At 41.9% G+C, this 25,884-nt stretch overlaps 1 protein-coding gene across 7 annotated transcripts in view; it reads right to left on the reverse strand.

The window, feature by feature from the left end:
- The window catches only part of Inpp4b (inositol polyphosphate-4-phosphatase type II B), a 338,999-nt gene that overhangs the window by 266,034 nt on the left and 47,081 nt on the right, over nucleotides 1-25,884 (reverse strand). For 6 of the 7 annotated variants that reach the window (XM_070022124.1, XM_070022123.1, XM_070022120.1 and 3 more), the window contains exons 5-6: nucleotides 6,087-6,205; nucleotides 3,622-3,738 (exon numbers count right to left, since the gene is read on the reverse strand). In XM_070022124.1, coding sequence (XP_069878225.1) covers nucleotides 3,622-3,738; nucleotides 6,087-6,205 — 236 coding nt within the window. The remainder of the gene's footprint in view (nucleotides 1-3,621; nucleotides 3,739-6,086; nucleotides 6,206-25,884) is intronic. The other variant, XM_070022126.1, reaches the window with a different exon arrangement.

Raw genomic sequence — 25,884 nt, forward strand, 5'->3', positions numbered from 1 at the left:
GGTTCAAGCATAGTTTTTTCCCCCTCACATAGATGAATTCTATTCAGTAGTCTTTCATTTCAATGTCTTCACTTGTTTTTAATAGAAATTTAATTGTAGTTTGTTTCTTAAAACATTCATCAGGTTTGGGTATTATGTTTACCTAGTCTCTATAAACTATGCTATGGGAGCTTTCTGTTTTTCCCCTGTAATCACATGATATTTTCTATATATCAGTAATTCAAACATTTCTAGTACAATACCTATAAAGGGCTCCTGAAAGAGTTTCTGCTGCTGGGGATATAGCTCAGTGGTAGAGCTCTTACCCCACATGTACAAGGTCCTGGGTTTGATTCCTGGCATAAATCTTAGTTCTGGTCCCCATGCTCCCCACTCCTGCCCCAAGAAAGGAAAAAAATGAAAAAAGTAAGCAAGAGTAGCCGCTCCCCACCTGATCTGTGTAGTTCTGGGTTAACCTACATCCTTCAAGTTCTGCCTCCTTACGGTGAAGAAACAGAGATTTGTAAAAAAGAGAAGATACATACCAAATTAGATTTCTGTGGACAAGAATAAACCCCAGACTGTCTACCTCACTGGCTCAATACAGAGCGCCACATGGCTCCTCCACCCCTCTCCTCAATGCTGCCTCCTGATGCTCAGTCCTCCCACTGGACAGAGTGAAGAGCTCAGAGAGCCTTCTCATGATGCTCAGTCCTCCCACTGGACAGAGTGAAGAGCTCATGAGCCTTTGCAGGGCCCAGTCCTCAAGGATACGCATGCTCCCTGGGCTGCTCGCTGTGGATGCTTGACTGTAAGAAAACTGCCTGGAAAGCAGCTTTACCCAATATCTCTATGGAATTCGAAAAGGGGGCAGTGCATTCCAGCTGTTATGATCTAGCTAGGTTACACAACTCCCCTGTCCTCAACAGACAGCTAGACATTAGAGCAATCCATTCTGAAAAAAAAAGTAAATTTTTCATCACGAGGGGAAAAGAATCACAATGTCACTCCAATCTGAAGAGTCACCCCGACACCTCCTATACCAAACTCTACCCCATCCACCAAGCACTACCCATCTGCCTCCCAGGGAGGCTCCACCAGCCATGGGGAGGCTGAGATGCCATAGGAGGGAACAAGGAACATTCCAGACCATCACTCTCCCACTGGTTGTGATGCAAAGGTCTGGATAGTCACAGGAACACAAGAACAACAGCTAGATAATAAGTAACAGCTGAACTGGGGAGGAGGGACAACATAAAAAAGGCCATCATTTCTCTCTTCACACATTTAATACTAGCAGGTAAATAAATATGGAATGGCAAAGCAATATATCTGTCTCACAAACTCTAAGTAATGATCAACGCCAAAGGAAAACACAACCAGATTAGTCACCTGCCTTAACTAATTAGAAATCGAGCTACACAGAAGACTGCATTGCTGAGTCAGTCTAATATGATCATTTGATGGACTCAAATACACTTTGAACTGCATACATATAATTCATGAGTGATCCAAAATCATAGAATTGTTCAGTCTCATTCCTTGTACCTTAAACACATGACAATCTTAAAGTATTTAGGTTGTTCCTTATAAGCCCTGGACCACCTGCTTTATCTCCCTAGCCCCAAAGAAGAACATGACAAATGAGAAGATGAGGCTGGCACCAGCCCCGTGTCCCTGGGGACTATTAGAATATTCACAAACCGCGCTTCTATTTACACTACCATCACTGAAGCTAATCCTTAGCTATTTTAGGGAAAAGGTTATGCTTTAATTAACAGCATTTTCCAAACAAAAGCTGTTTGCATTTCTTAAGTATTTTCAAATTTCAGAAATTTTATTTCACAGCAGGAGCTCCAGTTGATCCCATGCTTTTATGTGATAACACTTCTGATAAAGAAAGTAAGTCTTTGAAAGATGCCAAATAATTAGTTTCCAGCAACAGAAGTCAACAAGAACCATAATTAATGCTTAAGAACACTGTTTATGTCTAGAGCATCAATATATAGTGGAGGGACCAGAAGAGAAAGAAACACCTTTGCCCCTGAGTAAACACAAGCACTGAACGGGCAACCTTGGCACCTGAGGTATAGCGCTTTCCTAGCTCCGTGCTTTCATGTTCTCTGTCTTTCTGACACCGTGGGACTGTTGCAAGGCTGAATGTAATCATATGCTTTGTAGGGGATAACAGTCCATAGTTTATGCTTGCTTCCTAATTTTTCAGTGGCTGGCTTCACCCAAGATCTTATCTCTTTATCAGAAAAGTTGGAAGCAGCAAATGTAGGATCACTTGAAAAAAAAATACAAAGACACTAAATACAGATAGCCATTTCAGCTACTATTCCCTGCTTTGACTTGTACCATGTATGGAGAAATAGGAGCTGGCAGCAAAAACAATAATAATTGCAGTAAATTAACATTTGCTAATTACTCTGCGGCAGCTAGTCTTATAAACAGTTCCATGCGTTAACTCATTCAATCCTTAGAACAACCCTACAAGGTGATAGAATAAATATAAGAACAACAACAAATAGAATAATAAAGGAAATTAAGGAACCCAACATTAACTCTCCTAGAGTCACAAAGCTGGCAGTTGAAATAAATCCAGACAGTCTGTTTGTAGAACCTTCCTTCTTAATAACTTTAGCAGACCACCATCATTATTTCTGTTCTCTGTATGTACTGTGCACTTATCTGACAACCTGTACTATAATAGAGAAATAAACGTTTACAAATGTTCCTTAGAGAAAGGAGTAGTTACTGCAGCTGAAGGGAAATCCCTCGGCGCGGCTCCTCAGCTCGGTAGCCACTCTTAGTTTTAGCTATAACCTTCCTGGAGTCTACCAGTATACCTGCCACCAATGCCCTTCCTTCCTTTTCCTTTACTGTTGACCATTAAGAACCCCATCTTTCTCCTGCCTTGAAGTTCATTCTGCTGGGAGAGCTTTCATGGAGGAGGCTACCTCCTTCTCATCAACTTCTTCACAGAGGCATTCTTACCTGCCCAGGTATTGTGCGAGTGGCCACTAGGGACTGCACCAGCACCTCAATGTCCATACAAGAGTGGAATTCACCAAGTCAGAAGATAGAAGTATCTACAGCAAAAGGCCACTGGGATTATTCATGGCCTTGATGCAACAAGATCAATTATTACCTTCTCTGTTGACTTGGGTGCCAGTAACAATGACAGTAAAAATTGAGGAGATTTCTGGCCTGATAGTATTCAAAACAATAAGTTGTTAAGAGTACAGCACTTTATCCATTGTGGGCTTTTGTGGGTTTTTTTTTTTTGAATAATTACAATATGTTGAAAACTTTGACTATCTTCTACCCGCTTTCTGCTGCAGTATCGCCCATTCAGATCCACACAACAGTAGTAGCTACAGCCACAAACAAGCCACGAGGTCATAAGCCTCTCTAAAAGAGAGGGATCTACCCTGAAGGTTTTTCCTTCATCGGCTCCCATCCTGGCCATCAGCCAGATGAATACGAACAACACCCGAAACACTAGAAATGGAGGACAAGGATGAACACAGACCCTGTACCCCTTGAAAAACAAATGTCAGTGGCTTCCAAAGCCCACTCACAGAAAAGCACAAGTCCTTCGTTTTCCCAAAGAAAGAAAGAAGCAGAGGCACTTACAGTGTCGTGGGACTTGTCCTTCACATCATACACGGCTAGTTTTATTGTGGTCTCTTCGTAGATGGGGTACTCGGGTGGGAATGTGACACCAGTCAGAAACAGTGGGTCTCTTGTTCCCTGAAATAGCACACGCAGACAACTTGGATTCAATAAGGCAGCAACTGCAGGCAACAGCATGCAAAGACACACAAGTGTGCGGACTGTGACCCGCTCTTCTAGGACATGGTTCCATTCGAAAGGAGCTCTAGGCAGCCAGCGGTAGCACGTGGTGCAGGAGGAGGGCGCCACCGAGCTGTACGCTCGGTGGATTTCTGTATTGTCAGAGCCGTGCATGACAGGTCTTGAACACATGAGTGTTACTTTACCCCTAACCTTTCTTTCAGGCCCGATTCAGTCCATTGCAGCATACTTAACCATTTTATTGTTATATAGTTATATATAAATTGCGCAGGTAGGTTAAGTTAAATGTAAGCTATTCTCTCAGATTTACTTGGTAATTCTGCTACCTAACCTATGCTTTGACACCATTTGTTTGTGTTTTGAGGTGCAGTTGTGACTTTTTTCCCCCTCCAGACTGACTTGAACACTAATAAAAGGAAACTGAATATGGTATATTAGGAGCTGTGGCTCAGGATGTGGCACACAGGATATTTCAATTCTTTAGAAGGCCTTTTTAAGAGCTGACATCCAACCTTCAGTTTTATGCACACACACACACACACACACACACACACACACACATGCACACACATGCACACACATGCACACACATACACACAATTGTCTATGGAAGTTTCTAAAAGCCCATGTTATTCTCTCACTCATTTGTTTATTCACCCATTTTTTTTTTTACTTGAAAAGCAAAATACAGTTTTCCTTGGCTCTTTGAGGATCCACAATGAATAAAACTGCCAAAATATAGCCACACATATTCCAATATAAAATTCTGAAATGATCTACTAGAAATTACTTTTATGAAAAAAGAATAATTGTTTGATATGTGTAAGTAGAATAATAAGAATTTAGAAGAAGAAGAAGAAAAACACATCAATACGTAATTAAGTTTTAAAATTTGGCGAAATTTTAAAAATAATCAGCCAGGTGCTTGTGGCTCATGCCTGAAATCCTAGCTACTCAGATCAGGCAAGAAAGTCCACAAGACTCTTATCTCCAATGAACAACTGAAAAAGCCAGAAGTGGAGCTGTGACTCAAGTGGCGGAGCACTAGCCTTGAGTACAAATGCTTCAGGACAATACTCAGGCAGGCCCTGAGTTCAAGCCCCAGGACCTGCACCAAAACAAAACAGAACAGTACTTGAAAATACTCTTCAGAACAATTTTATGATTTTAGTCGAGTGAGCAAGTGAAGTTATTTTGGTTAAGTCAGCAATGGCATGAACAGTGCATGATACCAGCCTGAACTCAAAGTTTCCAAAGAGCACAATTAGGGATCCAGGCAGGATCTAGGTCAGTCCCATAATAGAAGTGACTCAGGATCAGTCTGAATCACTTCTTCCACCAAAGCAGGCCCCGTTGGCCCCAGGCAGCCAGGTCTGGGGCTGGGTGCCTAGGGTCCCACAGACCACACCTCACACCACACAGACACGGCTGACAAATCTAAGCAAAGCAAACAAACCTGAGGGAGAGACTTAGTCAGCTTTCTCCAGCCGCAGAACAGCAGGCCAGTCTTTCTCCTCCACTTGCGTCTTGAAATGTGTGATCCGAACAAAATAATCAGAACGGAAACACTTCCTCTTTTAAACTGGATCCAACACAATAACCAGTTTCCTCCTGACACATCTGAACGATCTATCACTACCCATTAACGTAAATAGGAAATAGCTCGTCGGACGAGTGATCTTTACACCTTTTGCCTGGAAACATTACCGATTCTCAAGTTCATCAACCAACCTTTCTTGGAAAAACAGCATCCTCTGAAAGACAAAAACACACACACACACACACACACACACACACACACACACACACGCTCGCTCACAGACATGCACATGCACCTGCCCACACACAGCAGGGAACAAACCAGACCGAAGAACACAGGACCAAATGAAAAGAGCAAAACCACTGAACACATGGAGCACTCCGACAGGTCCTCTGACAACGTTCCCCCACTGTGAGTATGTTCTCTCCAGTTCATTTCAAATCTATTGCTTTTCTGTGCTGCGATCTGGTTTGGGAATTCCATGTGAAAAGTTTTGTGTGAAAGAGGCATAAAAGTCTTCCAAGAAAAACGGGTGATTTCTTTCTCCTTGGGTTTATTCTGGTGATGGAACAATTCATGAACCCTTGATAACCACAGGTATGCATTGCTTCCTTAGTGACAGGAAAATAACAGCTCTAGACCACAGAGTAACTTATGCTCATGCTCAGAGAAACAGAGAGGGGGGCGGGGGCGGGGAGGGCGCTAGAGGAAGGGAGGAAGGGAGAGGGCGCACCAGCAAGCTCACCTCCACAGTCTCGGTGCTGGAATACCTTGAGACACTCTGCTGGGTGGGCTGGATTACTGAGACCTGCACCAGGGTGTTCAGCTTCCGATCACGGCCAGGAGCCACGAGATCCTTGCAAGCTGGCAAAGGCAGAGGAGAAAGAAAGAAAGAAAAGAAACTGACACCATCGCTCAGGGAAACACGCCTGTCAGTCTGTCTCTGTCCGGATTGGAGAGTAAACTTGGCGGGGCTCGCTGGGACTCAGGCAGCTCTGCAGAGGAAGTCCCTTGGAAGTACCTTACAGAAATAGGAAGTCACGTGGCCCCCCGTGCTGAATTCAGACTTCATTTCCACTGACTACATTTGCAGCTCCTGAAAGTTGTTGGCTGTGTGAGAACGCCCATATCCACTGCCCCAGGGACTTCAGGGACTTTAATTAGTCCTGAAGCCCGTGGGCTTTAATTCACACTCCTGGCCGGGGAAACTGATTGACTGGGCTATATCCAGGAAACCAGCAATATGCACATACTAGCACTGGCTGGGTTAGTTCACATGTGTGAGTGAGCGCACACTTCTCCTCACCAGCTCTGGCCTCTGCTGCCATCCATAAGCACAGAAACAGGAACAGGAGTTACCAGGACAGAGCTCAGGGGGGAGGAAGGGTTAAAAAAGCCCTTTGTCTGGAATTCTAGCCGAGCCTGAGAAAGCACCATAGGATAAGCATGGGGTAATTCTTGCCCAGGGGCCACAAATCTTAAGAACTTTCTCTTGGGACAAGGCTCAAGTTACAGACACCAGCCACCATACCATATTTCCTTGAGTATTTTCTCCTCTCACATATCCTCCTCCCAATTTGGAGAAGAAAAAGCCAACAACAACAATAAAAAAAATTGGCTTTCTTCTCAGCAATCCAATATCTGCCCTCTTCCTTCCATCTCCCCGCTGGTTTTGAAATAGGAATTTCGCTCTGTGAAGCAGAGTTGTTAGGAGGTGATGGAAAGGGGCTCAAGTTTGGCTCCACTAGTGTGGCCTGCCAAGGACTAGAGCTCCTGCTAGGGGTTCTGAGAAGCAGCAGCCCAGGGGCCTAACAAGAGTGCCTGGGTCTCTCCCTCAGCGCCCCCACCCTTCCCTCTGATCACAGCCAGCTCACAAAGAGCTTAAGCTCTGCCCTGGCTCTGTGGCCCTCAGCTGCTAGGACAGAGGTAATATATAGGCTTATATCTTAAAAGCAAAGGAAATTATACAGATAATTATCACCTTTCAATTTCTTACAGATCATCTCAGGAGATAGAGAACACAAGTGGTTGGCAATCAAACAAGCTAGGGCTTTGTTCAATTCTAATAGTCATAACTGGCAAAAAAAAGAATTGCATTTCTTTTTGCCAGACTTTGGGGTCCTCTTTCTTCTATCGAGATGGTATTTTGATTTACATTTGTCTTATTCAATCCACATGACTCAACAATACATGAGAGCTTAATAAAGGACATGTGTGGGGGGGAGGGGGGGAGGGAAAGGTAGCCACAGTTAATTTAACCCTCATTATTTTTGAGGCATTCTGTTTTCCATCTCTTGATTCCTCACCATCATACTTTGAATGATTACTTTAGCTTGGCATATTAAAAAAAAACTAGAAACTTTGCAGGACACTAGTGGCTCATGCCCATAATCCTAACTACTCAGGAGGCTGAGATCTGAGGATCACAGTTTGAGGCCAGCACAGGCAGGAAAATGAGGAAGAATCTTACCTCCAACTAAGCGCGCGCGCGCGCACGCACACACACACACACACACACACACACACACACACACACACACACACACACACACACACACACACACACACACACACACACACACACACACACACACACACACGCCAGAAGTGGACCTATGGCTCAACTGGTAGAGCCCTAGCCTTGAGCATAAACAGTCAGAGAGAAGGTTCAGGGTCAGAGTTAAAGCCCCAGGACCTAGGAGGGCGGAAAAAAAACAACTAGAAGCTTAGAAACATGATATGCTATATTTACATGACTAGGTCCCTTCGGAAGCTTTCTTACATCAGTACCTTGAGCTCCATTTCTTCCTTGGCTTGCTGACCCGCCATGTTTAGAAACTATTGCCGGGTGCCCATGGTTCACACCTGTAATCCTAGCTACTCAGGAGGCTGAGATCTGAGGATCACAGCTTAAAGCCAGCCCAGGCAGGAAACTCTGTGAGATTTGTATCTCCAACAAACCACTAGAAAACCAGAAGTGGTGCTGTGGCTCAAGCGGTAGAGCGCTCGCCTTGAGCTGAAGAGTGCAGGGACAGTGCCCAGACCCAGAGTTCAAGCCCCACGACCGACCAAAAAAAAAAAAAAAAAAAAAAAAAAGAAAAGAAAGAAAAAGCAACCACTGCCACTGCCCTTTGTTGCTCAACCCAAGAGCGTTACACTTTTTAAAACTAGTGATGCGAGGTTTCAATAACATCAACCTGTCACAGAAAGGAAAGGAAAGCTCCGCTTTAGATGTCACTGTTCTCGGGGAGCTATTTTGATCGTTTCCTCTTGTTGCCCTTTGAATGTGTTGAATTGTGGCATTCCCTGGGTTTCTGCGCACGGTGAACACTTACTGATGATGGCCTGTGTTGGTTTTAGGATTCCCAAGGGTGGGCCATATTTTTCCACTTTCTGATGATAGCTTTGTACTCTGTGAACTCCTGACACCCAACCGGCTCAGAATAACTCACTTCTTCTCTGAGTTCTTATGGTGCTGGATTGTGGTCTGTGGTTAGTTCCCAGAAGTGAGCAGCTATGTCTCCATTTCATCAGAGAAAACCTGAGTGTCGCCGCCTTACACCACGTTAAGAACAGAGAGAATCTCTACTAGGCTGGCATGTTTTGAAGAGGGATTCAGATACCCCAATACGAATCATAGTAATTTGCATTTCATTATATTCCAGGCCTACAAGTAATCATATAAAAACCTCAGCAATAATTAGCCAGGCACCAGTACCTCCTGTCTGTGATCCCAGATACTCAGGAGGCTGAGATCTGAGGATCACAGTTCAAAGCAGCTGGGGCAGGAAACTCCATGAGACTCATCACCAATTAACTAAAAGAAAAAAAATGCTCAAAATGGAGAAGTGGAGGTGTGAACCAAGTTGTAAAGTGCCCTGGCTTTGAGTGAAAAAAAGCCAAGGGAGAGCATGAGGCCCTGAGTTCAACTCTGACTACAGGCACAAACAGAAACTGAAAACAATAATAATCACTATATTGGGCACTGCAGTCTTCTCTTTTCTTCCTGACAGCCAACAAAATTCACTCTTCCTTCTGACTAAAGCACCAAGATTTCATAGGAGAGAAGTGTAGCTCACAGAATTTCTGAGACACGGGCCTAGGTTCTCCATAACAACTTTACACTGGACACGTTTCCTGTCTCAACAGGGTGGGCATGTGGAAGCAATCTGGCTTTTTATGAATCAAGTTTTCTATTCAGAAATAGGTTTGCCAGCAACAGTTTTAGTATGTATAATTCCCTCATGCTTTCAGGATCCCAGTTTGAAGCCAACCCAGCCAAACAAATCCAAGAGACTCTTATCTCCAATTAACCAGCAAGAAGACAGAAGAGCTGTGGCTCAAGTGGTAGAGCACCCGTCCTGAGTGTAAAAGTTAAGTGCACAAGGACCTGAGATCAACTTCAGTACTGGTACCAGAAATCAAATTTAAAATAAAATCTCCATCTTTCTCAAAATACTGTTGATGTGAGTTTTTCAATGAAATATCAGCTTGTGTTTCACACAGCCAGCCTTTCTAAATCATGTCAAGTCTACCAGCTTCTTAGATCCTTTCTATCATTCCAGCTAACCTTGGATACTATCAGTGAGCTCCGTAGCAGCAATAATTGATTTGAATGGGAATGCTACTACCAGGTCAGGTGGCTTTGAATCATCACTGAATTAGAAGGGTTGTGGAGCGTCTGCATGAACGTGCGGGGCCCAGCCTTGTGGGAAAACCTGAGGCCTCGGGCAGCCTGGGTCATGGCTAGCTACAAGCAACTGCCCTTCACTGTAAGAACGGTTTGTCTGTTTTTCTACAAAGTTTGGCCATTTTTCTTCCCTTACCTACACTGATCTCTCTTCCTGGCCTTTCATGTAAGTGACAATTAACAAAACCTGCTGTCTTTTCCCCACAACGAACCACCTGGGTAAGAAAGGAATGAAAACCTTTGAGAAGAAGTTTTTCATCTTTGCAATTCTTTACTGAAACGAACCAAAGGACGTTCAGGCCTAGAGAAGACACCACACGGCATAGCACGGGAAGCATTAAAATAGTTGCTGTGCTTTGTCTGCCGGTGTTTTATTTATAATAAGAGTTGCACGCGAGGCAAGTGCTTTACTACCCTAGCTTGAGTCTATTATTCAGACAGGATGCTGAGATTTGGCCCAGACTGGCCTCAGACTGTGATACTCCTCCCTCAGACTCTAGAGTTGCCAGAAGAACAGGGAGATCTCATCACATCAGGGGCTCAATCTTTAGTTAAGATAAATCATATTTGATTCTGGCGTCAGGCCTAAGGAGCTACACGGCCTTTCCTCCATTATTCCATGTGACTTTGAGTCTCTGGAATTAAGTGAACAGACTCTATTTAAAAAAAAGAAGATATGAGAATACTATCTATAAGAAAGTGATATAAGAACACTAGGCATCTAAGAAGTCTTTGAATGTGTTATTGTTGTTATTATAGATCTTAATATGAATAGTTACATATTAACATAAAATTGATTTATTATTACACATGTTTATTATTACATGTTTATAATAACCATATGCTCAAGATAATCTAGGTTGACCCTGGTTTTAGGTAAGGTTATTCTTTTTTAATAAAAGCATTTATTCATCAAAATTATATTGAAGCTCCTCCAAAACTGAGAAAATTGAAGGCAGGGGTGGGTTGAGAGGAATGGAGAGAGCATTGAATGGAGTGGCATTAAGATGCACTGTGTTCATAAGCTGCTTTGTTGACCAGCAACCCCTTTGTACACTACTGAAGATAACAACAATAGTATAGAAAGCATTTATTAAACATATTTATGGATTTTTGTATCTTGTTTCTATATCGTGAAATAAGTGTTTTTAAACCATTTATTGGATCATGTGTTTATTTCAAAACACAGTTATCATTAGTGTATTTCATCTGTGAAACCAGATGGGTATTTTATATTCTCACCTCTGATCAGGAAACTTCCAAATAAAAAACAATGGCAAAAATTGCAGAAAGTTTTATCCTGTTTCCTGGCAAATATATCACAAGGGTAAAAAACAGAAAAAAGAAAAAACAGTCGAAGCCCCCTTTATGCAGAGGCTTACCTGGAGAGTGCATTTCTTTCCTCAGAAGATCAGGGCTCTGAGCAACATTACCTTGACAATGGCCATAACCAGGCTTTTCTGCTCTCAACACGCCCTGTCTTTAGCAAATAGAACTGCTTTCTCTCTCTCCCCCTCTTTCCCCGCCTTCTCTCTTTCTCCTCCTCTTTCATAAATCCTTGCTATACATCCCAGGCTAGCCTTGAACTCACAATCGCCCTGCCTCAGGAGTCAAAGGGATGGGCTTTCATGTCTGTGCCATACAACCACCCAAACTTGCTAATCTTGCTGTTAAACAAACATGATCTGGATCCAGGTGATTGTTAATATACAGAAATATATATATATATGTGTGTATATACTATATGCATATGTATGCATATATACATATGGATGGATACGCATATATACATATATGCCTATGCAGATATATACACTATGTATATGAAAACAATTATAAAACAATACTTAATAAAGAGTAATAGAGAGGGAATTAATTTGATTAGCATATATATCAAAATGAAATCCCTCTAAAAATCCATTTATGATCATTTTTATCCAGATTACATACTTAATAATTTTCATTAGGTCGCGGCATATAACTGTGTTTATACATTGAGAGATGGAGTTTGGTGTTTTTTGTTGAAAATTGTTTTCATCTTTAGTCGTGAGATATCTGTAGTTCACAGACTTTTGTTTATTATCTCTTTCTGGTTTGGGTATCACTGAGTCTCTGGACATGAATTAGTGTTAGTTCTGCTTCTGTTTCTTGAAAGAGTGCACAGCTGATCCGTGTCTTCCTTTCATTAAATGTTTCACAGGACAAACAAGTAGGAATAAAATGTGGTCTTGTTAGTCACAGTGGTGACTAGTGGAGGCCGACTCTGACTTTGATGTGAGTTCCCCCCTTCCACTTCATTGGGAATGCAAGACTGAAAGGCCAAAGGACAGAGTGCCCCAGAATAGAAATGTAGCCTCACACACAGGACCTTAGAGAAATACCCAGGGCTTCCCGCCCCCTGCTTCCTGAGCCTCCACCTCATTCCTCGCCAGCCACTAGTGGGCCAGAATCAGCCCTTTCCCCGAGGCTTAGGGAAGATGTTTGCTTCATAAGTACATTAAAAAAAAATTCACTTCTCAGATTCTTAACACTAGGTCAAATTTCTCAAAAACTGTCACATACATATTCTCTTTGTACTCCTCCAAAAATTAAGAGTCTACTTACTAATCAATTGATAAGTCAGTATTTGTCCAGTCCAATATTGGACTCTACTATTTGGTTTCACAGTTACTGTTCTAAATCAGTGATTACATTTAGATTAAATCAATTTACATCATACATTAAAAAAATATGCAACACTTAAAAGCCTAGTGGCTCCTTCCCCTAATCACTTTGCTAGTATAAAATCCTCTCGCATTCTTAGTTTCCTCTGCTCTCTGTTGGTCTATTCTTCCTTCCCTTTGGAATTCCAGGAAGACAGGAATTTTCTGCAGCCTGGGGTGTCATCTACAGTTGGAACTCCCTGAGGAGATTTCCAAGACTAGCCTACATACCTTCCAGGGCAGTTTATGACATGATAATTCAACTAACTGTGTGTCATAAACTTCACAGTGACATCATACAATACGAGGTCCATAGCTGTGGGCACGCTCCACTCAGGTTTGATGATTTGCTTAAGGTTAGGAATGTGGTTCTAAATGGTTCTAACCCATTTATGACCATTCATAGCAATCCTTCCGTGTTCATCCTGAGTTTTCTGCAGTCTTCAAGCTTTCCATCAGTGAATATACCCCATGTCCTGCCAGCTGGGGCCCTTTGAGCAACCTGCTCACTGTCCTTTTTTCATTTGCTATTATTCCTATTTGTTTTCTCAGACTTCTAACACATGATCCTCTCATCACTTTGTAACATGAGGGTCCTGAGAGTCACCACTCATATATTTACAAGACCTGGACTCCAGCGGACAAGAACAGATTGCACATAACAAGCTACAGCTTCTCCCCATAGTTGACCACATTAGTCTTCATAGAAATGCAACAGTAATGTATTATTTTCCCTTAAACACTGGGTGGAATATTTTAATAACTGTACATTTCCCTATAGAGTATGGGAGCCATGCATTGCTGATAGCATCAGCTATGTGTGTTGGCAGAATGCTAGTACGTGCATATGATGAAGGAAAAAAAATGCATTTGAACACTTTTCTTATTTTAAATTTCCATTATATTTACTGGCACTGAATTGAAGAAAACAAATAATGTCCCAAATTCAAACCCAAGCCCTTTCTTTCTAAAAAGGATAAAACTTATATAATGTGACAACATGATAACAATTTTAGGTTCCTAGAGGTTTGTGGGAAAAAATAATTAATTCAGTGTTTAAGGTTAAGAAATCTCCAGGCAGGGGTAGCTCATGCCTATACTCCTAGATATTCAGAAGGCTGAGATCTGAGGATCATGGTACAAAGCCATCTCAGGCAGGCAAGTCTATGAGAATTATATCTCCAGTTAACTAGCAAAAAGCAAGAAGTGGGGCTGTGGCTCAAGTGGTAGAGCACCAGCCTTGAGGGAAACACTAATGGACAGCACTCAGGCCCTGAATTCAAGCTACAGGACCAGCAGACACATATACACACACACACAGAATCAACACACACCTACACACTGAATGAACAAATGAATAAACAAAGCCATTCCAATGCACAAAGCCCTTGGACACTGAAATAATGCTACATACCCTGGCTCATTTGCAGCCATGACGTATGAAATCATACATATTCTCCGCTTAAGGTGATACATGAACCACAAAGTGGGGAATGGAGAGGGAGTGGAGGCAGGACATTAATTTCATTACTATGTGTCTGCAGCGTAGTCTGAGGCCTCTGCTCAGCCAGCTTACATGCACAGCGGCAGCGGCCCGCTCGCGCCTCACAGTGCCATAGGTTGTGTAATGAGCCAATGCATATCGATTATGGTGGCTAGCTCAAGGATGAAACCATCTTTTCATTTTACCAATAGCGCAGTATCTAGAGATTGAGTTAATTTTTTCAATAATATCTTTCTATTCAGTCTGGACCTCTAGCAATGCTTTGTGAGGAGGTTTGTAAGACATTCCACACATAGATAACAGAATCCAAAGAAAACTTGAAGAAAGGATGGATTGAATACCACTGGGAGGAGGAAACAGAAGACAGGGTTCTTGAGGAATAAGGTCATAATTTATAAGAGCTACCTGAAGATGCTTTTCTTATAGCAATATTGCTCTCAGATTTTCGCTACATTGAAATCGGAGCCCCAATGCCCCCAAATCCCATTACAATCGATTTGCTTATAAAATTAAACAGATTTCCTGGATGGGAAAAGCTACATTTATGTTGGTGAGGAAATATACCCCCAAATCAAATTTGTTACCTTCGTCCCATCCCAGAATAATATAAAAATATGTCAGCAAATTTTATGTGTGTGTCTATGTATATTGAATAGAAACATACCAGTCTTTTTTAAAGGAAGGAAAAAAAAAAAACGGGCTGAGATGCTAACATTTATCTCCTGAGTTGGAAACATTATGGATGCTAAAAAATCCACATCACACCTGACACCCATGCTCAGTTTCGGTATCACTGAGGGATTGGAGGGAAGGAGTCCAGACCTGCCACGGGAAGCTCTGGGGAGGCTTCTAGATTGCCGGGCCTGGGAGCGAGGAGAAGCCAGCTGCACAGCAGACAGCTGATTTGCATATGAAAAGAACAAATTTCCTTCAAATCACTGTTGTCAGTACCAGAAGACTCCCATCCTCAGGCTTGTCCCTGCTCCCTCGGCTTCGCTCCTGTCAATCCTTCGAAAATCCCATCTTGTCCTGTTTTCATGAAAATTACCTAGGTGGCTAAGATTCCATCTTCAGGCAATTGAATTACAAATGCCGGCGTCTCCGTGGGTGTTGCCATCCCATACTCCACGCTAGCCTGGCATTGCCTGCTGGAGAACAGACTTCACTTTTTCTGTGCGTGCTCCAAACCCACGTTCCCCTTTGGAGGCAAGTGCTCGCAGCTCTCTGCTGTTCTTTTCAGCGAGAACATATGTGCTTCTTCACAGAGGGAGAAAATGTTATTCTGAGGGGAGAAGCGGGCTCCACTGAGAACGAAAGGGAGCATCGCAAAGCAGTTCATGGAAATCGGGAGAGTTGCAAAGAGGATGGAAGAAGTAAGAAAGGCAGAAACACAGGGAATATAATCTATATATACACACATATATATGCTATATACATATATATGCATATAGGACTATCTATATTATATACATATGTATGTATATGAGACTAGCTATATTGTACATATACATATATACAGCTATATTGTATATTATTGTATATATATATACAATATAGCTAGTCCCGTATACATACATTTATGTACACACACACACACACACACACACACACTGGGCCGGGGCACTGCTCCTAGGCTCCTTTTGCTCAAGTATACTGCTCTACCACTTTGAGCGACAGCACCACTTCCAGCTTTTATCTGTGGTTAATTGGAGATTAGTGTCTCATGGATTGCCTGCCCAGGTTGGCTTTGAGCCACAGTGCTCAGATCTCAGCCTCCTGAGTAGCTAGGATGACAGGCAGAAAACACTGGCACCCAGCTGGGATCACTCTTTAATAAGCCTTTTACTCCCCTTTCCAGGGATCAAGAGTGCACTTATTTTATTTTATTTTATTTTTCAAAACAGCTGTCATATTGACCTGTGAACAAATGAGATCCTTGTCAGCAACACGCTAATGGCTATTAATGGATGCAGCACTTCCTGTGGTTTCTGCACAAAAAGATCAGTGCCACTGGTGGACAGACACAGCTCCAGCCACCCTGGACATTGGGACGTACCAGTCACCAGAGGTGGATGGGGACGATGGGCTCAAGGTTGCCTGATTCAGTTGAGGCCATGTAATAACATTGAGGCAGTGTCTGGTAGTCTGGAGTAGAATAAAGGGAACTGCTAGAACTCTGCCTTGCGGTGGCATTCTCCCCGCGGACTCAGAGGCCCACCTGGCTGGCAGGAAGCGCCAGATGATTTCACACACAGCACTCTGCTCCACAGGCCTGGGCATCACCGAATCTGTAGAAGGCCCTTTTCACACATGGGATCTCAAGCCACAATGTTGAGGATTGAATTATACCTATTGTGTCTAGAGATGACATTTGAGGTGATGGTGTTCCATTCCGTTAAGGTAAAAAATGATTCCAGTATTTCTTTCTCCTGTGAATGCACTGGGTTTAACGTAGGTGTAAATTCAAGAATTGTTATGAATTCTAAGAATTCTACAAGTAACGTTAAAATGCTGCATCGAAAAACATATAAAAAAGATATATTGGGAAATATGGGGAAAGGAAGACATAGAAAAGAGTCGTGCCGGGGATAATTAGCTTGTCATTTTATTCTCTGTGTCTTGATCATTCTTTGGAAGAGGGCAGGTTTTGAAAAGCTTGAAGCTAAACTTCCTGTTTTGTTCAAGTCTTCACACATACATCTCCTTTTGAGCAGACCAAAGAAAATCTCCCTACTCATGTTGAAGAACACAGCTTTGAGACTGTCAATGGCTCTGTCTGAGATGCTGACTTGCAGGAAATAAAACAAGGTTTAGACAGATAAACAAATGCTAGTGATGATTAGTGATCCAGGACACTTGAAATAAGAGGGAGGAGGAGGAAAAATTAGTTGAGAAAGCAAATGTAGGCTAGCTGGAGGACACACATGTCTTAGTTGTTTGGAGCAAAACCTTCTACCACACAAGTCTATAGAAACAATTTCACAAGTTTCTCTGTGAAGAATATAAGGCACCTGATCTGACACCAGTAATTCTGTAATTCACTGTCTGACACGATCAGACCAACTTAAAGTGAAAGAGAGAAAGAATGAAAGAAGAGCATATTTCATACAACCTCTGGGATCTCCTCTCCTCAGAGAACAGCTCAAGCCGCCGTCTAGCTCAGTATGCTTGGAGCCATGTGTACACCAGTATGTCTGGAGCCATGTGTACCTCAGTATGCCTGGAGCCATGTGTACATCAGTATGCCTGGAGCCATGTGTACACCAGTATGCCTGGAGCCATGTGTACATCAGTATGCCTGGAGCAGCTATCTGGAGCCAGAAGGTTCCTGAGCCCAGGTATTGATCTGTTGCTTTGAAAAATAAAATAAAACAATAACAACTTTTTAACAGAAAAAGTTACAAAACAAACAGAAGAACCTTCTTAGTGATTTCAAGCCAGCTAGCAGACAGGTAAGATGCAAATGAAAGATACCTTGTATTTGTGGTTTCCTTGGCAATTCTTAAGTTGCTCTCTCTGTAAATAGACAAAAGTTCAAGGAAATAGTTTCCAGACCTGACTGTGTGCCTTTGGATTTTGTAATAACATTTCTGTATCCTGATTTGGAAGTGGAAATAATTATATTTATTCTCACTGAGAGCTTGTAAAGGTGGAAAACTTCACTAAATATTGTATTAATATTCCTAATATTGTGTTAATAATGTGCTTCTCACGTTCATAGATTAAGCTTGTGAAGTGGGAGCTATTATCTGTAACTCACAGATAAGGAATCAGCATTAGCTAGATGGAAGGATTAAAACAAAATAACAATCAGAATAATACCATCCAGTGATTTCTCATACACCTAGTGCCATCTTAGTGCTTTAGGTGAGCTGTCGAGTTTAATCTGCAAAACAACACAGTCAGAAGAATTTTTTAGGCTCACACAGGTAGCCAGAGGCAAAAATCAGGATCCAAAGGCTCTCTGAACAGCACCCAGGCTGCAGCTGTCAAACTCTGCCCGGGTGCTCTCTTCCTCGGTGTCATGGGCTGAAGCGCAAGCTCGAATTTTCTGCACAGTCCATTTCTATTATTTTACTTGTCTGTTATTTTCCTTGTTGCTATTGGGTTCTGTTTAGTCTTAAGGACATCTCCATGAGGGAGTGCATGCCTATTGAGGCTGCCATCAAAGCAAACTCAAAGTGACTTCGTGGAGAATCTGATGCATCAGGTTTGACACAGGCAAATCTATACTTCAGCAGCAGACACGGTCAAGCTTTAGAAGCAACCTTGCCCAGCTCAGCCTTAACTGACACTTCAGGTCAGGTCACTCTTGGAGAATCCTAAAGCCAGTAAGACTCTATCCTTCCTAAAAGAGAACTTGTGAACAATGAAATATCTGTACTTGTCTTTTCATTCAGAATTTTAAATTTTGAATGTGTTAACCATAATTACCAAACATTTCCCAGAGCATCTACAAATATATTGGTTTGTTGTGTTAAAAAAATGTATGAGGTGAAGCACTGGAATTTATACAAGCATTCAGCCACTGGGTCATATACCACATACCTAAAAGGAGTCTCGCCTGATTCTCAGTTTCACTGCTGTGCAACCAAGTCCTTACAGCTATGCAGAGAAGTCTAAAATTATGAGAGTGTTGAGTATGGTGGCCCAGACCTGTAATCCTGGCACTGGAGAGATGGAGAGGATCTCAGTTCAAGGCCAGCCTGGACAAAAAGTTTGCGAGCCTCATTCTCAATCAATAAAAAGCTGCACATGGTGGGGCACCCATCACCCAGTTATGTGGGAGACAGAAACAGATCTTTCAAGAGTTAAGAGTTGGATAGCAAAGTCAGGGTTCCCAAGACAGAGAGACAGAGACAGGGAGGTAGAGAGACAGAGAGACAGGGAGGCAGAGAGACAGAGAGACAGGGAGGCAGGGAGGCAGAGAGACAGAGAGACAGGGAGGCAGAGAGACAGAGAGACAGGGAGGCAGAGAGACAGAGACAGGGAGGCAGACAGACAGAGACAGGGAGGCAGAGAGACAGAGAGACAGGGAGGCAGAGAGACAGAGATACAGAGAGGCAGAGAGACAGAGAGACAGGGAGGGATACATGGAGAATAGTGGAGGACACGCTGCTGGGATGAGTTGACATCGAAGCTGTTCCCTAAAAGGCATCAAGGAACTAGCTGAGCCAGAGCCACAAATGTGGCAAACATGCCCTGCTTGAGAAGCAGTCAGGACACCGTGCAGTTGGAGTAGAGTAGGTCGCATCCATGAAGACAGGTAAGAATCTACAGCCTCCCGGGACACTCATGCATGATGTGATATTTTAATTTGATCTTAAGCCAATGGAAGTCCCTCGAGGGTTTTCACTAGAGAAGAGAAGACATTAAAGCTCTCACAAATAATGTGTCCATCCAATAAGGCACAATCAATTGAAGCCCAGGTTGGTGTTACCCCTAGCCAAAGACATCCTAATTAAATGTTCCTATGATAGGTCCCTCAGAAAGCAGGATGCCAAGAAGAAAACGTGTATGTTGTTATGGTACTACAGCTCAGTGTGAGCGACACAGCTGCGGTAGGAGGAAGCAGAAAGAAGAGCTCAGTTCCCCACACTTCTCACGTGTTGACTGATAATGTTGGAACATGGGCGCCCACCAGCACTGAGTAACCCACAAGTAAAGTCTATGATACTGATACAGAACATATTAAATCTTTGGTTGCCAGCAACTATTACCACACGGCAGACCCGGGGAGATAGCCGAATGGGTTCAGTTTCTTTTTTTTCAATTAAATGTCTATGTGGGCAGTACAAACACCATTATGTACATCTTACATAACCTTCTATTGCTCTTCCTTTTCCCATTTCTGCACTTTTATTTTATTTATTTATTTTTTTGGGGGAAGGGGTCCGGTCGTGGGGCCTGAACTCTGGGCCTGGGCGCTGTCCCTCAGATCTTCAGCTCAAGGCTAGCACTCTACCACTTGAGCCACAGCGCCCCTTCCGGCTTTTTTTCTTTTTGCTTATGTGGTGCTGAGGAATTGAACCCAGGGCCTCAGGCATGCAAGGCAAGCACTCTACCACTGAGCCACCTTCCCAGCCCACATTTCTGTACTTTTAATACTCAACCACAAAGACACTGGCCTTTGGAGTTGATTAAAAAAAAAACACCTAGGTACCCCCCGCCCCCACATCCTTGCACTAGGCCCTTGTGCAAATAGTTGAACTCTTCTGTGAGAGCTGAACAGTGAAGATGGAGAGAAAATGTAAAATATATGCAGCCTAACACCTGATATTTAGGAGGAATTCCATACGTGACAACCATGAAGCACAGGAAATCTAGGACCAAGATTCCCTGCTCTAGGAAGCATGCACTGTGATCCAGTGATTTACCTAAGGTAGTGTTCATAGTAATAACCAACAGTCACTTACCATACATCTCACACCAGTGTAAGTGCCTGATGTGAACTCATTGACTTCTTACATGACCTCAAAAGTGGAGAATGACAGATATCTCATTCTATAGATGAGGTCTGGAGACACTGGGTGTCTTTTCTAAGGCCATACAACCAAGAAGTCTCAAAGATAAGAATCAGATGCTGGCATGTTAGTATCATGTGCCTGACTCTTAGGACATGAGCAAACAGCCCTTCCCAATCGTGTTCAGCTTTAGCCTAAAATATAAATCCACTTTCGTGAGCTATGTCGATTTTTGGTGGTATAAATGATTGCTTTGAAAAATATGCATTCAGCTGGGCTTCTAGGGACCTGCTGTTGTCAAAACTGAGATCAGAAGATTGCGTAAAGACTCACTGGGGAGATTCCTGCATATGAGAAATATATAAGCTAGTGGTAGAGGCTTGGTACTTCAGAGTCCTTTATATTCAGATTACAATGACCTGAACTTCTTCCATAAAACCAGTAAAAAACCACTTTTTCATATCTAAATGTAATTTATGAGCAAAAAGATGGTGTTTAAAGACTTCATTTAGAACTTAAAACCAAATTCCTCATCTACATAAGGTAACTGTAAAATACTGCAAGAATATTTCTAGCGCTTTAATTTATTTTGGAATGAAATGATAAGCAATGAGAGAAATGGAAAGGAACATTAAATACATCACCTTGGCAGATGAGCTCTCGGGTCTTACATTGTTTGTGGTTTTCTACTCCCTTTGCCTGAATATCTGAACTGACATCTCCCTCAGGCTTCCAATGCATTTTCTAAGATTGCTGTTTTGGGTGTGAGCAACAGGAGGGTTATAATTCCTATTGGTTCAGCTATTCATGATTGCTGGCTAAGGATTTGTTTCTCCCATATCACAATTTACCTGCCATTACTAGTCTTTTGGGTTGCTGTTTGTTTGTTGTTGAAGCTTAAAACTCAGCCCCTTACACTATGGCTTCACTTTTTCACTCAAGATTAGCACTGTCCCATTGGAGTCACCCGTTCACTTCTTGCTTTTCTGGTAGGTAATTGGAGATAAGAGTTTCATGAACTTTTCTGTCCAGGCTGGCTTTGAACTTCAATCTTCAGTACTCAACCTCCCGGATACATACAATCATAGGCGTGAGCGCCCAGCATCCAGCTACTATTTTCTGCACTGTCCCTGAACATTTCTGGAAGTAGGAATCAATAAGTGGACAATGGGGATACATTCTAGTGGTTAAATGCAGCAGCTTCAGAATTGGACAACACCCCACCTAGATCTTGATTCTGCCATTCAGTGTGGATAGGTCTTAGGGAAAGTTCACTTTGGGGATTCTAAGCATGCTCTGGGAACAAAATTCCTGAATTGAAGTCTTATACTCATTATCAGCTCATGTCTACATTTTCTTACCCTGTAAAATAGGGCTGAGAATAGAGCAATTACTCATTAAGAAATTGTGTGAATTGAAGCAATTAATCAATGTAAATTATTTAGAACGCCATATGGCAAACAAGAAAGCAGTCAATAAATTGTTGGTTGCTCTTTATATTATAATCTGCTGGAATTATGGTGAGGTATACTTGACATCAAGCTTGTAAAGAATAAATATAAGGTGTTGCATCAAAGGCTTATCTCCAATCCCATCATCCCTCAGGACTTGGCACAATGCCTTGTCTTTGAAGCCTCCCAAAAAATGATTTTAGTGGAATATAGTGCATTATATAAGACGTAATGTACTGTAAGAATCAAGAAAACAGAGATCGATTTATTATGAAGGGCACAATAACCACGAGCCTGACCGCTGTTCGGCAGGAGTTTCTCTTATTGCTCTGAAGCTCTCCCATCTTATATGGGAAGTACTATTTTTATCACTGAAGTAAATACAAAACAATCTTTCTGTGTTTGGTAGCCCTGTCAGCTGGCCCAGCATACCATGTAAAAAGTGAGAATATTAAGGAATATGAACCAAAACCTTCCATTCTCCAACTGGTGCTGTAAAAATGTCAGAGCCTTATTAGCATTTATAGAACACAGCCAGTAAGACAGTAGACATGTGAATACAGAGAGCTGATAAAGTTAGACCTTCAAAAGTTGTTTGTTTTTTTTGAGAAACATAAAATGTCTGATTTATAATGGTTCAAAAAATATAAATGGACCTGACACGCAGGTCTTTGCAGGTAGCAGAATCTGTGTCTCTTAAGAGATTAGACTGGTTTCCTATATGACTTGTCATTTGGGGAACAATTCTGCATAGTTTCACATGCCAAACACTAGAAACTGATCACTGTTTTTCCTTAACTGGATGATTAGAAATATATTGTCTCTGTCTATAAAATCCCAAATCAGTAGACATAATCTAAGAACTAAATAGCTAGAGCCAGCATTTTTCTGGACCAAATCTTAACAAGTAAAGTGACTGTAAATTGGGGGATAATTGAAAGAACTTACCTAAGGACATTTTATCATTGTACCAAGACCTAATGTGATAAAAATGAATTACTAGCATTTATTTATCTGGCACAAGTGTGTCCTGGGTTGCATAACCAAGGGGCTTGTGTTTTAAGTCATGCATGTTCACAGAGAAAACACTGTTAGCAGTGCTGTCCACTGTCCCTGTTCATCACATTAACGGCTACTGGATTTACGGTACAGAGGATAGGATGTGTAGAGTTAAAAGCAAAGTTAATCTGCTAGGAACTGCATGGGATCACCAATTCTGTATGCATACCAAGATTGGCAAAGGACTAGGAAGTAAGTAATACATGAATCCTCTTTGTTTTCATTTTTCCTTCTAAGAAAACAAGACGGTTGGCCATGAGTATATTAAAAACAAGAAAACAAGTGTGAATATAAGGGTCAATTAATTTATATGCAGTCAACCATTAGAAATATGATTAGCAGTGGACATGAGATACATTTTTAGTACATGCTTGTACAGAGCTATCAAGACCTTGTGAGCAAATTATCTTATTCAACTAAGTGTCTCCTACTGCATTTACTTGAATGAAGAGGTAAAAAGGAAACTTGGGCAGGGCATAATGATTTCATACAGCACTTACATGAGGGAGAAACAAGTTTTCATGAAAACAGCGAAAGCAAGGCAATATATCACCTAGAAACATAATATGTGTTTGAAAAATGAAGCCATTTAAAAGTTCAATAGTTTAATTTAAATAGCTTAATAAAGAAAGAAAAAACTGGGGTGGGAAAGAGGTGACAGCAATCAAGGTACATGATGTTCACGAACTGTCGTGTTACACGACAACCCTGTATACCACTACTTAGAGGTAACACAAAATATTTCAAAAATAGGGGTGGAAAAGCTTCTTATTTTTCTCGCTAGAATTTGTTCTTATTTTACTTTCGATTAAATAACTATGTCTACCCTTAAACAATATTTTAGGAAGTGATTTTTCTCTCATTGTTCATTAGGTAACAAATAGAAGTTAATAATAAGATAGATGAAGTCCAAGGATTTGGGAGATTAAAGAAAAAACTAAAAGGAACAAAAGTGACGGAAAGGTGTGGTAGCATCAGCGCTCGCTCAGGTAGTTTACAAACACACTTCAAGGAAAGGTAGAGTTGAGTTCACCAAGCACTAAAGAGCCTAACAGCTTGGAGCAAGTGTCTTCTAAAAATCAATACTATAATTCCCCGAAGACGCTAAGTGACTTTCTTTAGTCAGTACGTGGTGTTCACTCATCGGCCATTTGTTGCCATTTGATAAGATAACAAATGTCTGCACTTTGAGTGTCAGCATATATTTGAATAAATCGAGCGGTGGGAGGGAACCCTGAAGTTTCTTAAACCAGAAGAACATTCTTATGAATAAATTCTCACTGTTGTACTCAGTGAGTGGATCTATGACTCAAAGCCGCAAATGTGAGTGACAGAGTTGCTACGGAACTTGACGAGGCTCTGGGAACAAACAGCACACTTGGGACTTTCTACCCACCGCGTGCTGGAATTGCAGTGGAAGGCAGGCCTTTGGTTCAGGCGAACCTTCTCTGGCCAGCCTGGTTTGTGGCAGCTTCCATGCCCAGCGCTGGCCCCTCTTCCGTCCATCTCCCTTCTCAGCACACACAAATAAGGCTGTGCTTGTGCTTTGAAATCCATCACTCTGCTCTGACAAGTTTTCTTTCCAGAAACCCTATCACAAAGGTAAAATACTAGGAATTTCTTCTCTTAAAAAGCCTGAGTTCCAGTCTGCAAGTCACACCCCCCCCCCCCCATGCATACTCTGCCTCTACTTCTTCTGAAAGCAAATTCTTTCCATATAAAACACGAGGAAGTTCAGCACAGCTTTATTAGTCTGACCATCAAAGTTTCCTCACTTTTTGCGTTTTGGTCTCTGAACCTGGGAAACTTTGGGAAAATCTATACATGTAAACAAAAGTAAAAAAAAAAAATCAAAATGTAAAATGTATCTAATCATTATCTCAACAGGTTAAAGTTCAAAATGGAATACTTTGAGCAAAGGATATAAGTTTGCAGCATCATTACTAAAGAAATTAGGTCCTCCAATAATTGGGATTTCATACCACTAAAAATCACTATAGTATATGAACATATTTAAATTTGGCCCCCAAATTTGAGAAAATGTCCCTACTAATATGAAAAGATAGGAATATTAAAATGCATCTCATCTTTGTACAATAAGTTGAATGTGGGCACGTGTTCATTTGTAAAACTCAAAAATAAAATATATTGGGGTAGATGGAGGAGGAGAAAAATGGAAGGGGTGCTATAGATCAAGGAGCATTGTACTTAAAAAGTGAATTGAAATCCCATTGGATGACTACTTAAGCATAATTTTAAAATATTTCTGAGCAATAAGAGAAAGGAAATAAAACGTCTCTACAGAGTTCATATGAACCCTATCTTTAGCCTCCTTTTTTTTTTTAATTTTATTTTATTTGTGAACATACTGTACAGAGGGGTTACAATTACATGGGCAGGATAATGCGTACATTTCTTACCAAGCATTGCAGCCTCCTCCTTTGGTTTACCCTTCACATCCCTTCCCAGCCTCCCCCCTCCCCCCCAATCCCAATCCTTCTCCTCCCTCCCCCTTCCCGCCCCCCCCCCAACCGACGTTGTTTAGCCTCCTTAAATACATGGTTGCAACTAACTTCCTACCGGTCATATTGCAGTCATATGTCATTCAAGTACAACTCCCCCTTCGGTCCTAGAATGGCAGATCAGACTCAGGGCACACAGTTTTAATCTACC

Source organism: Dipodomys merriami, unplaced genomic scaffold, assembly GCF_024711535.1.
Source record: "Dipodomys merriami isolate MVZ:Mamm:240054 unplaced genomic scaffold, mDipMer1.0.p SCAF_15, whole genome shotgun sequence".
Taxonomy (NCBI): domain Eukaryota; kingdom Metazoa; phylum Chordata; class Mammalia; order Rodentia; family Heteromyidae; genus Dipodomys; species Dipodomys merriami.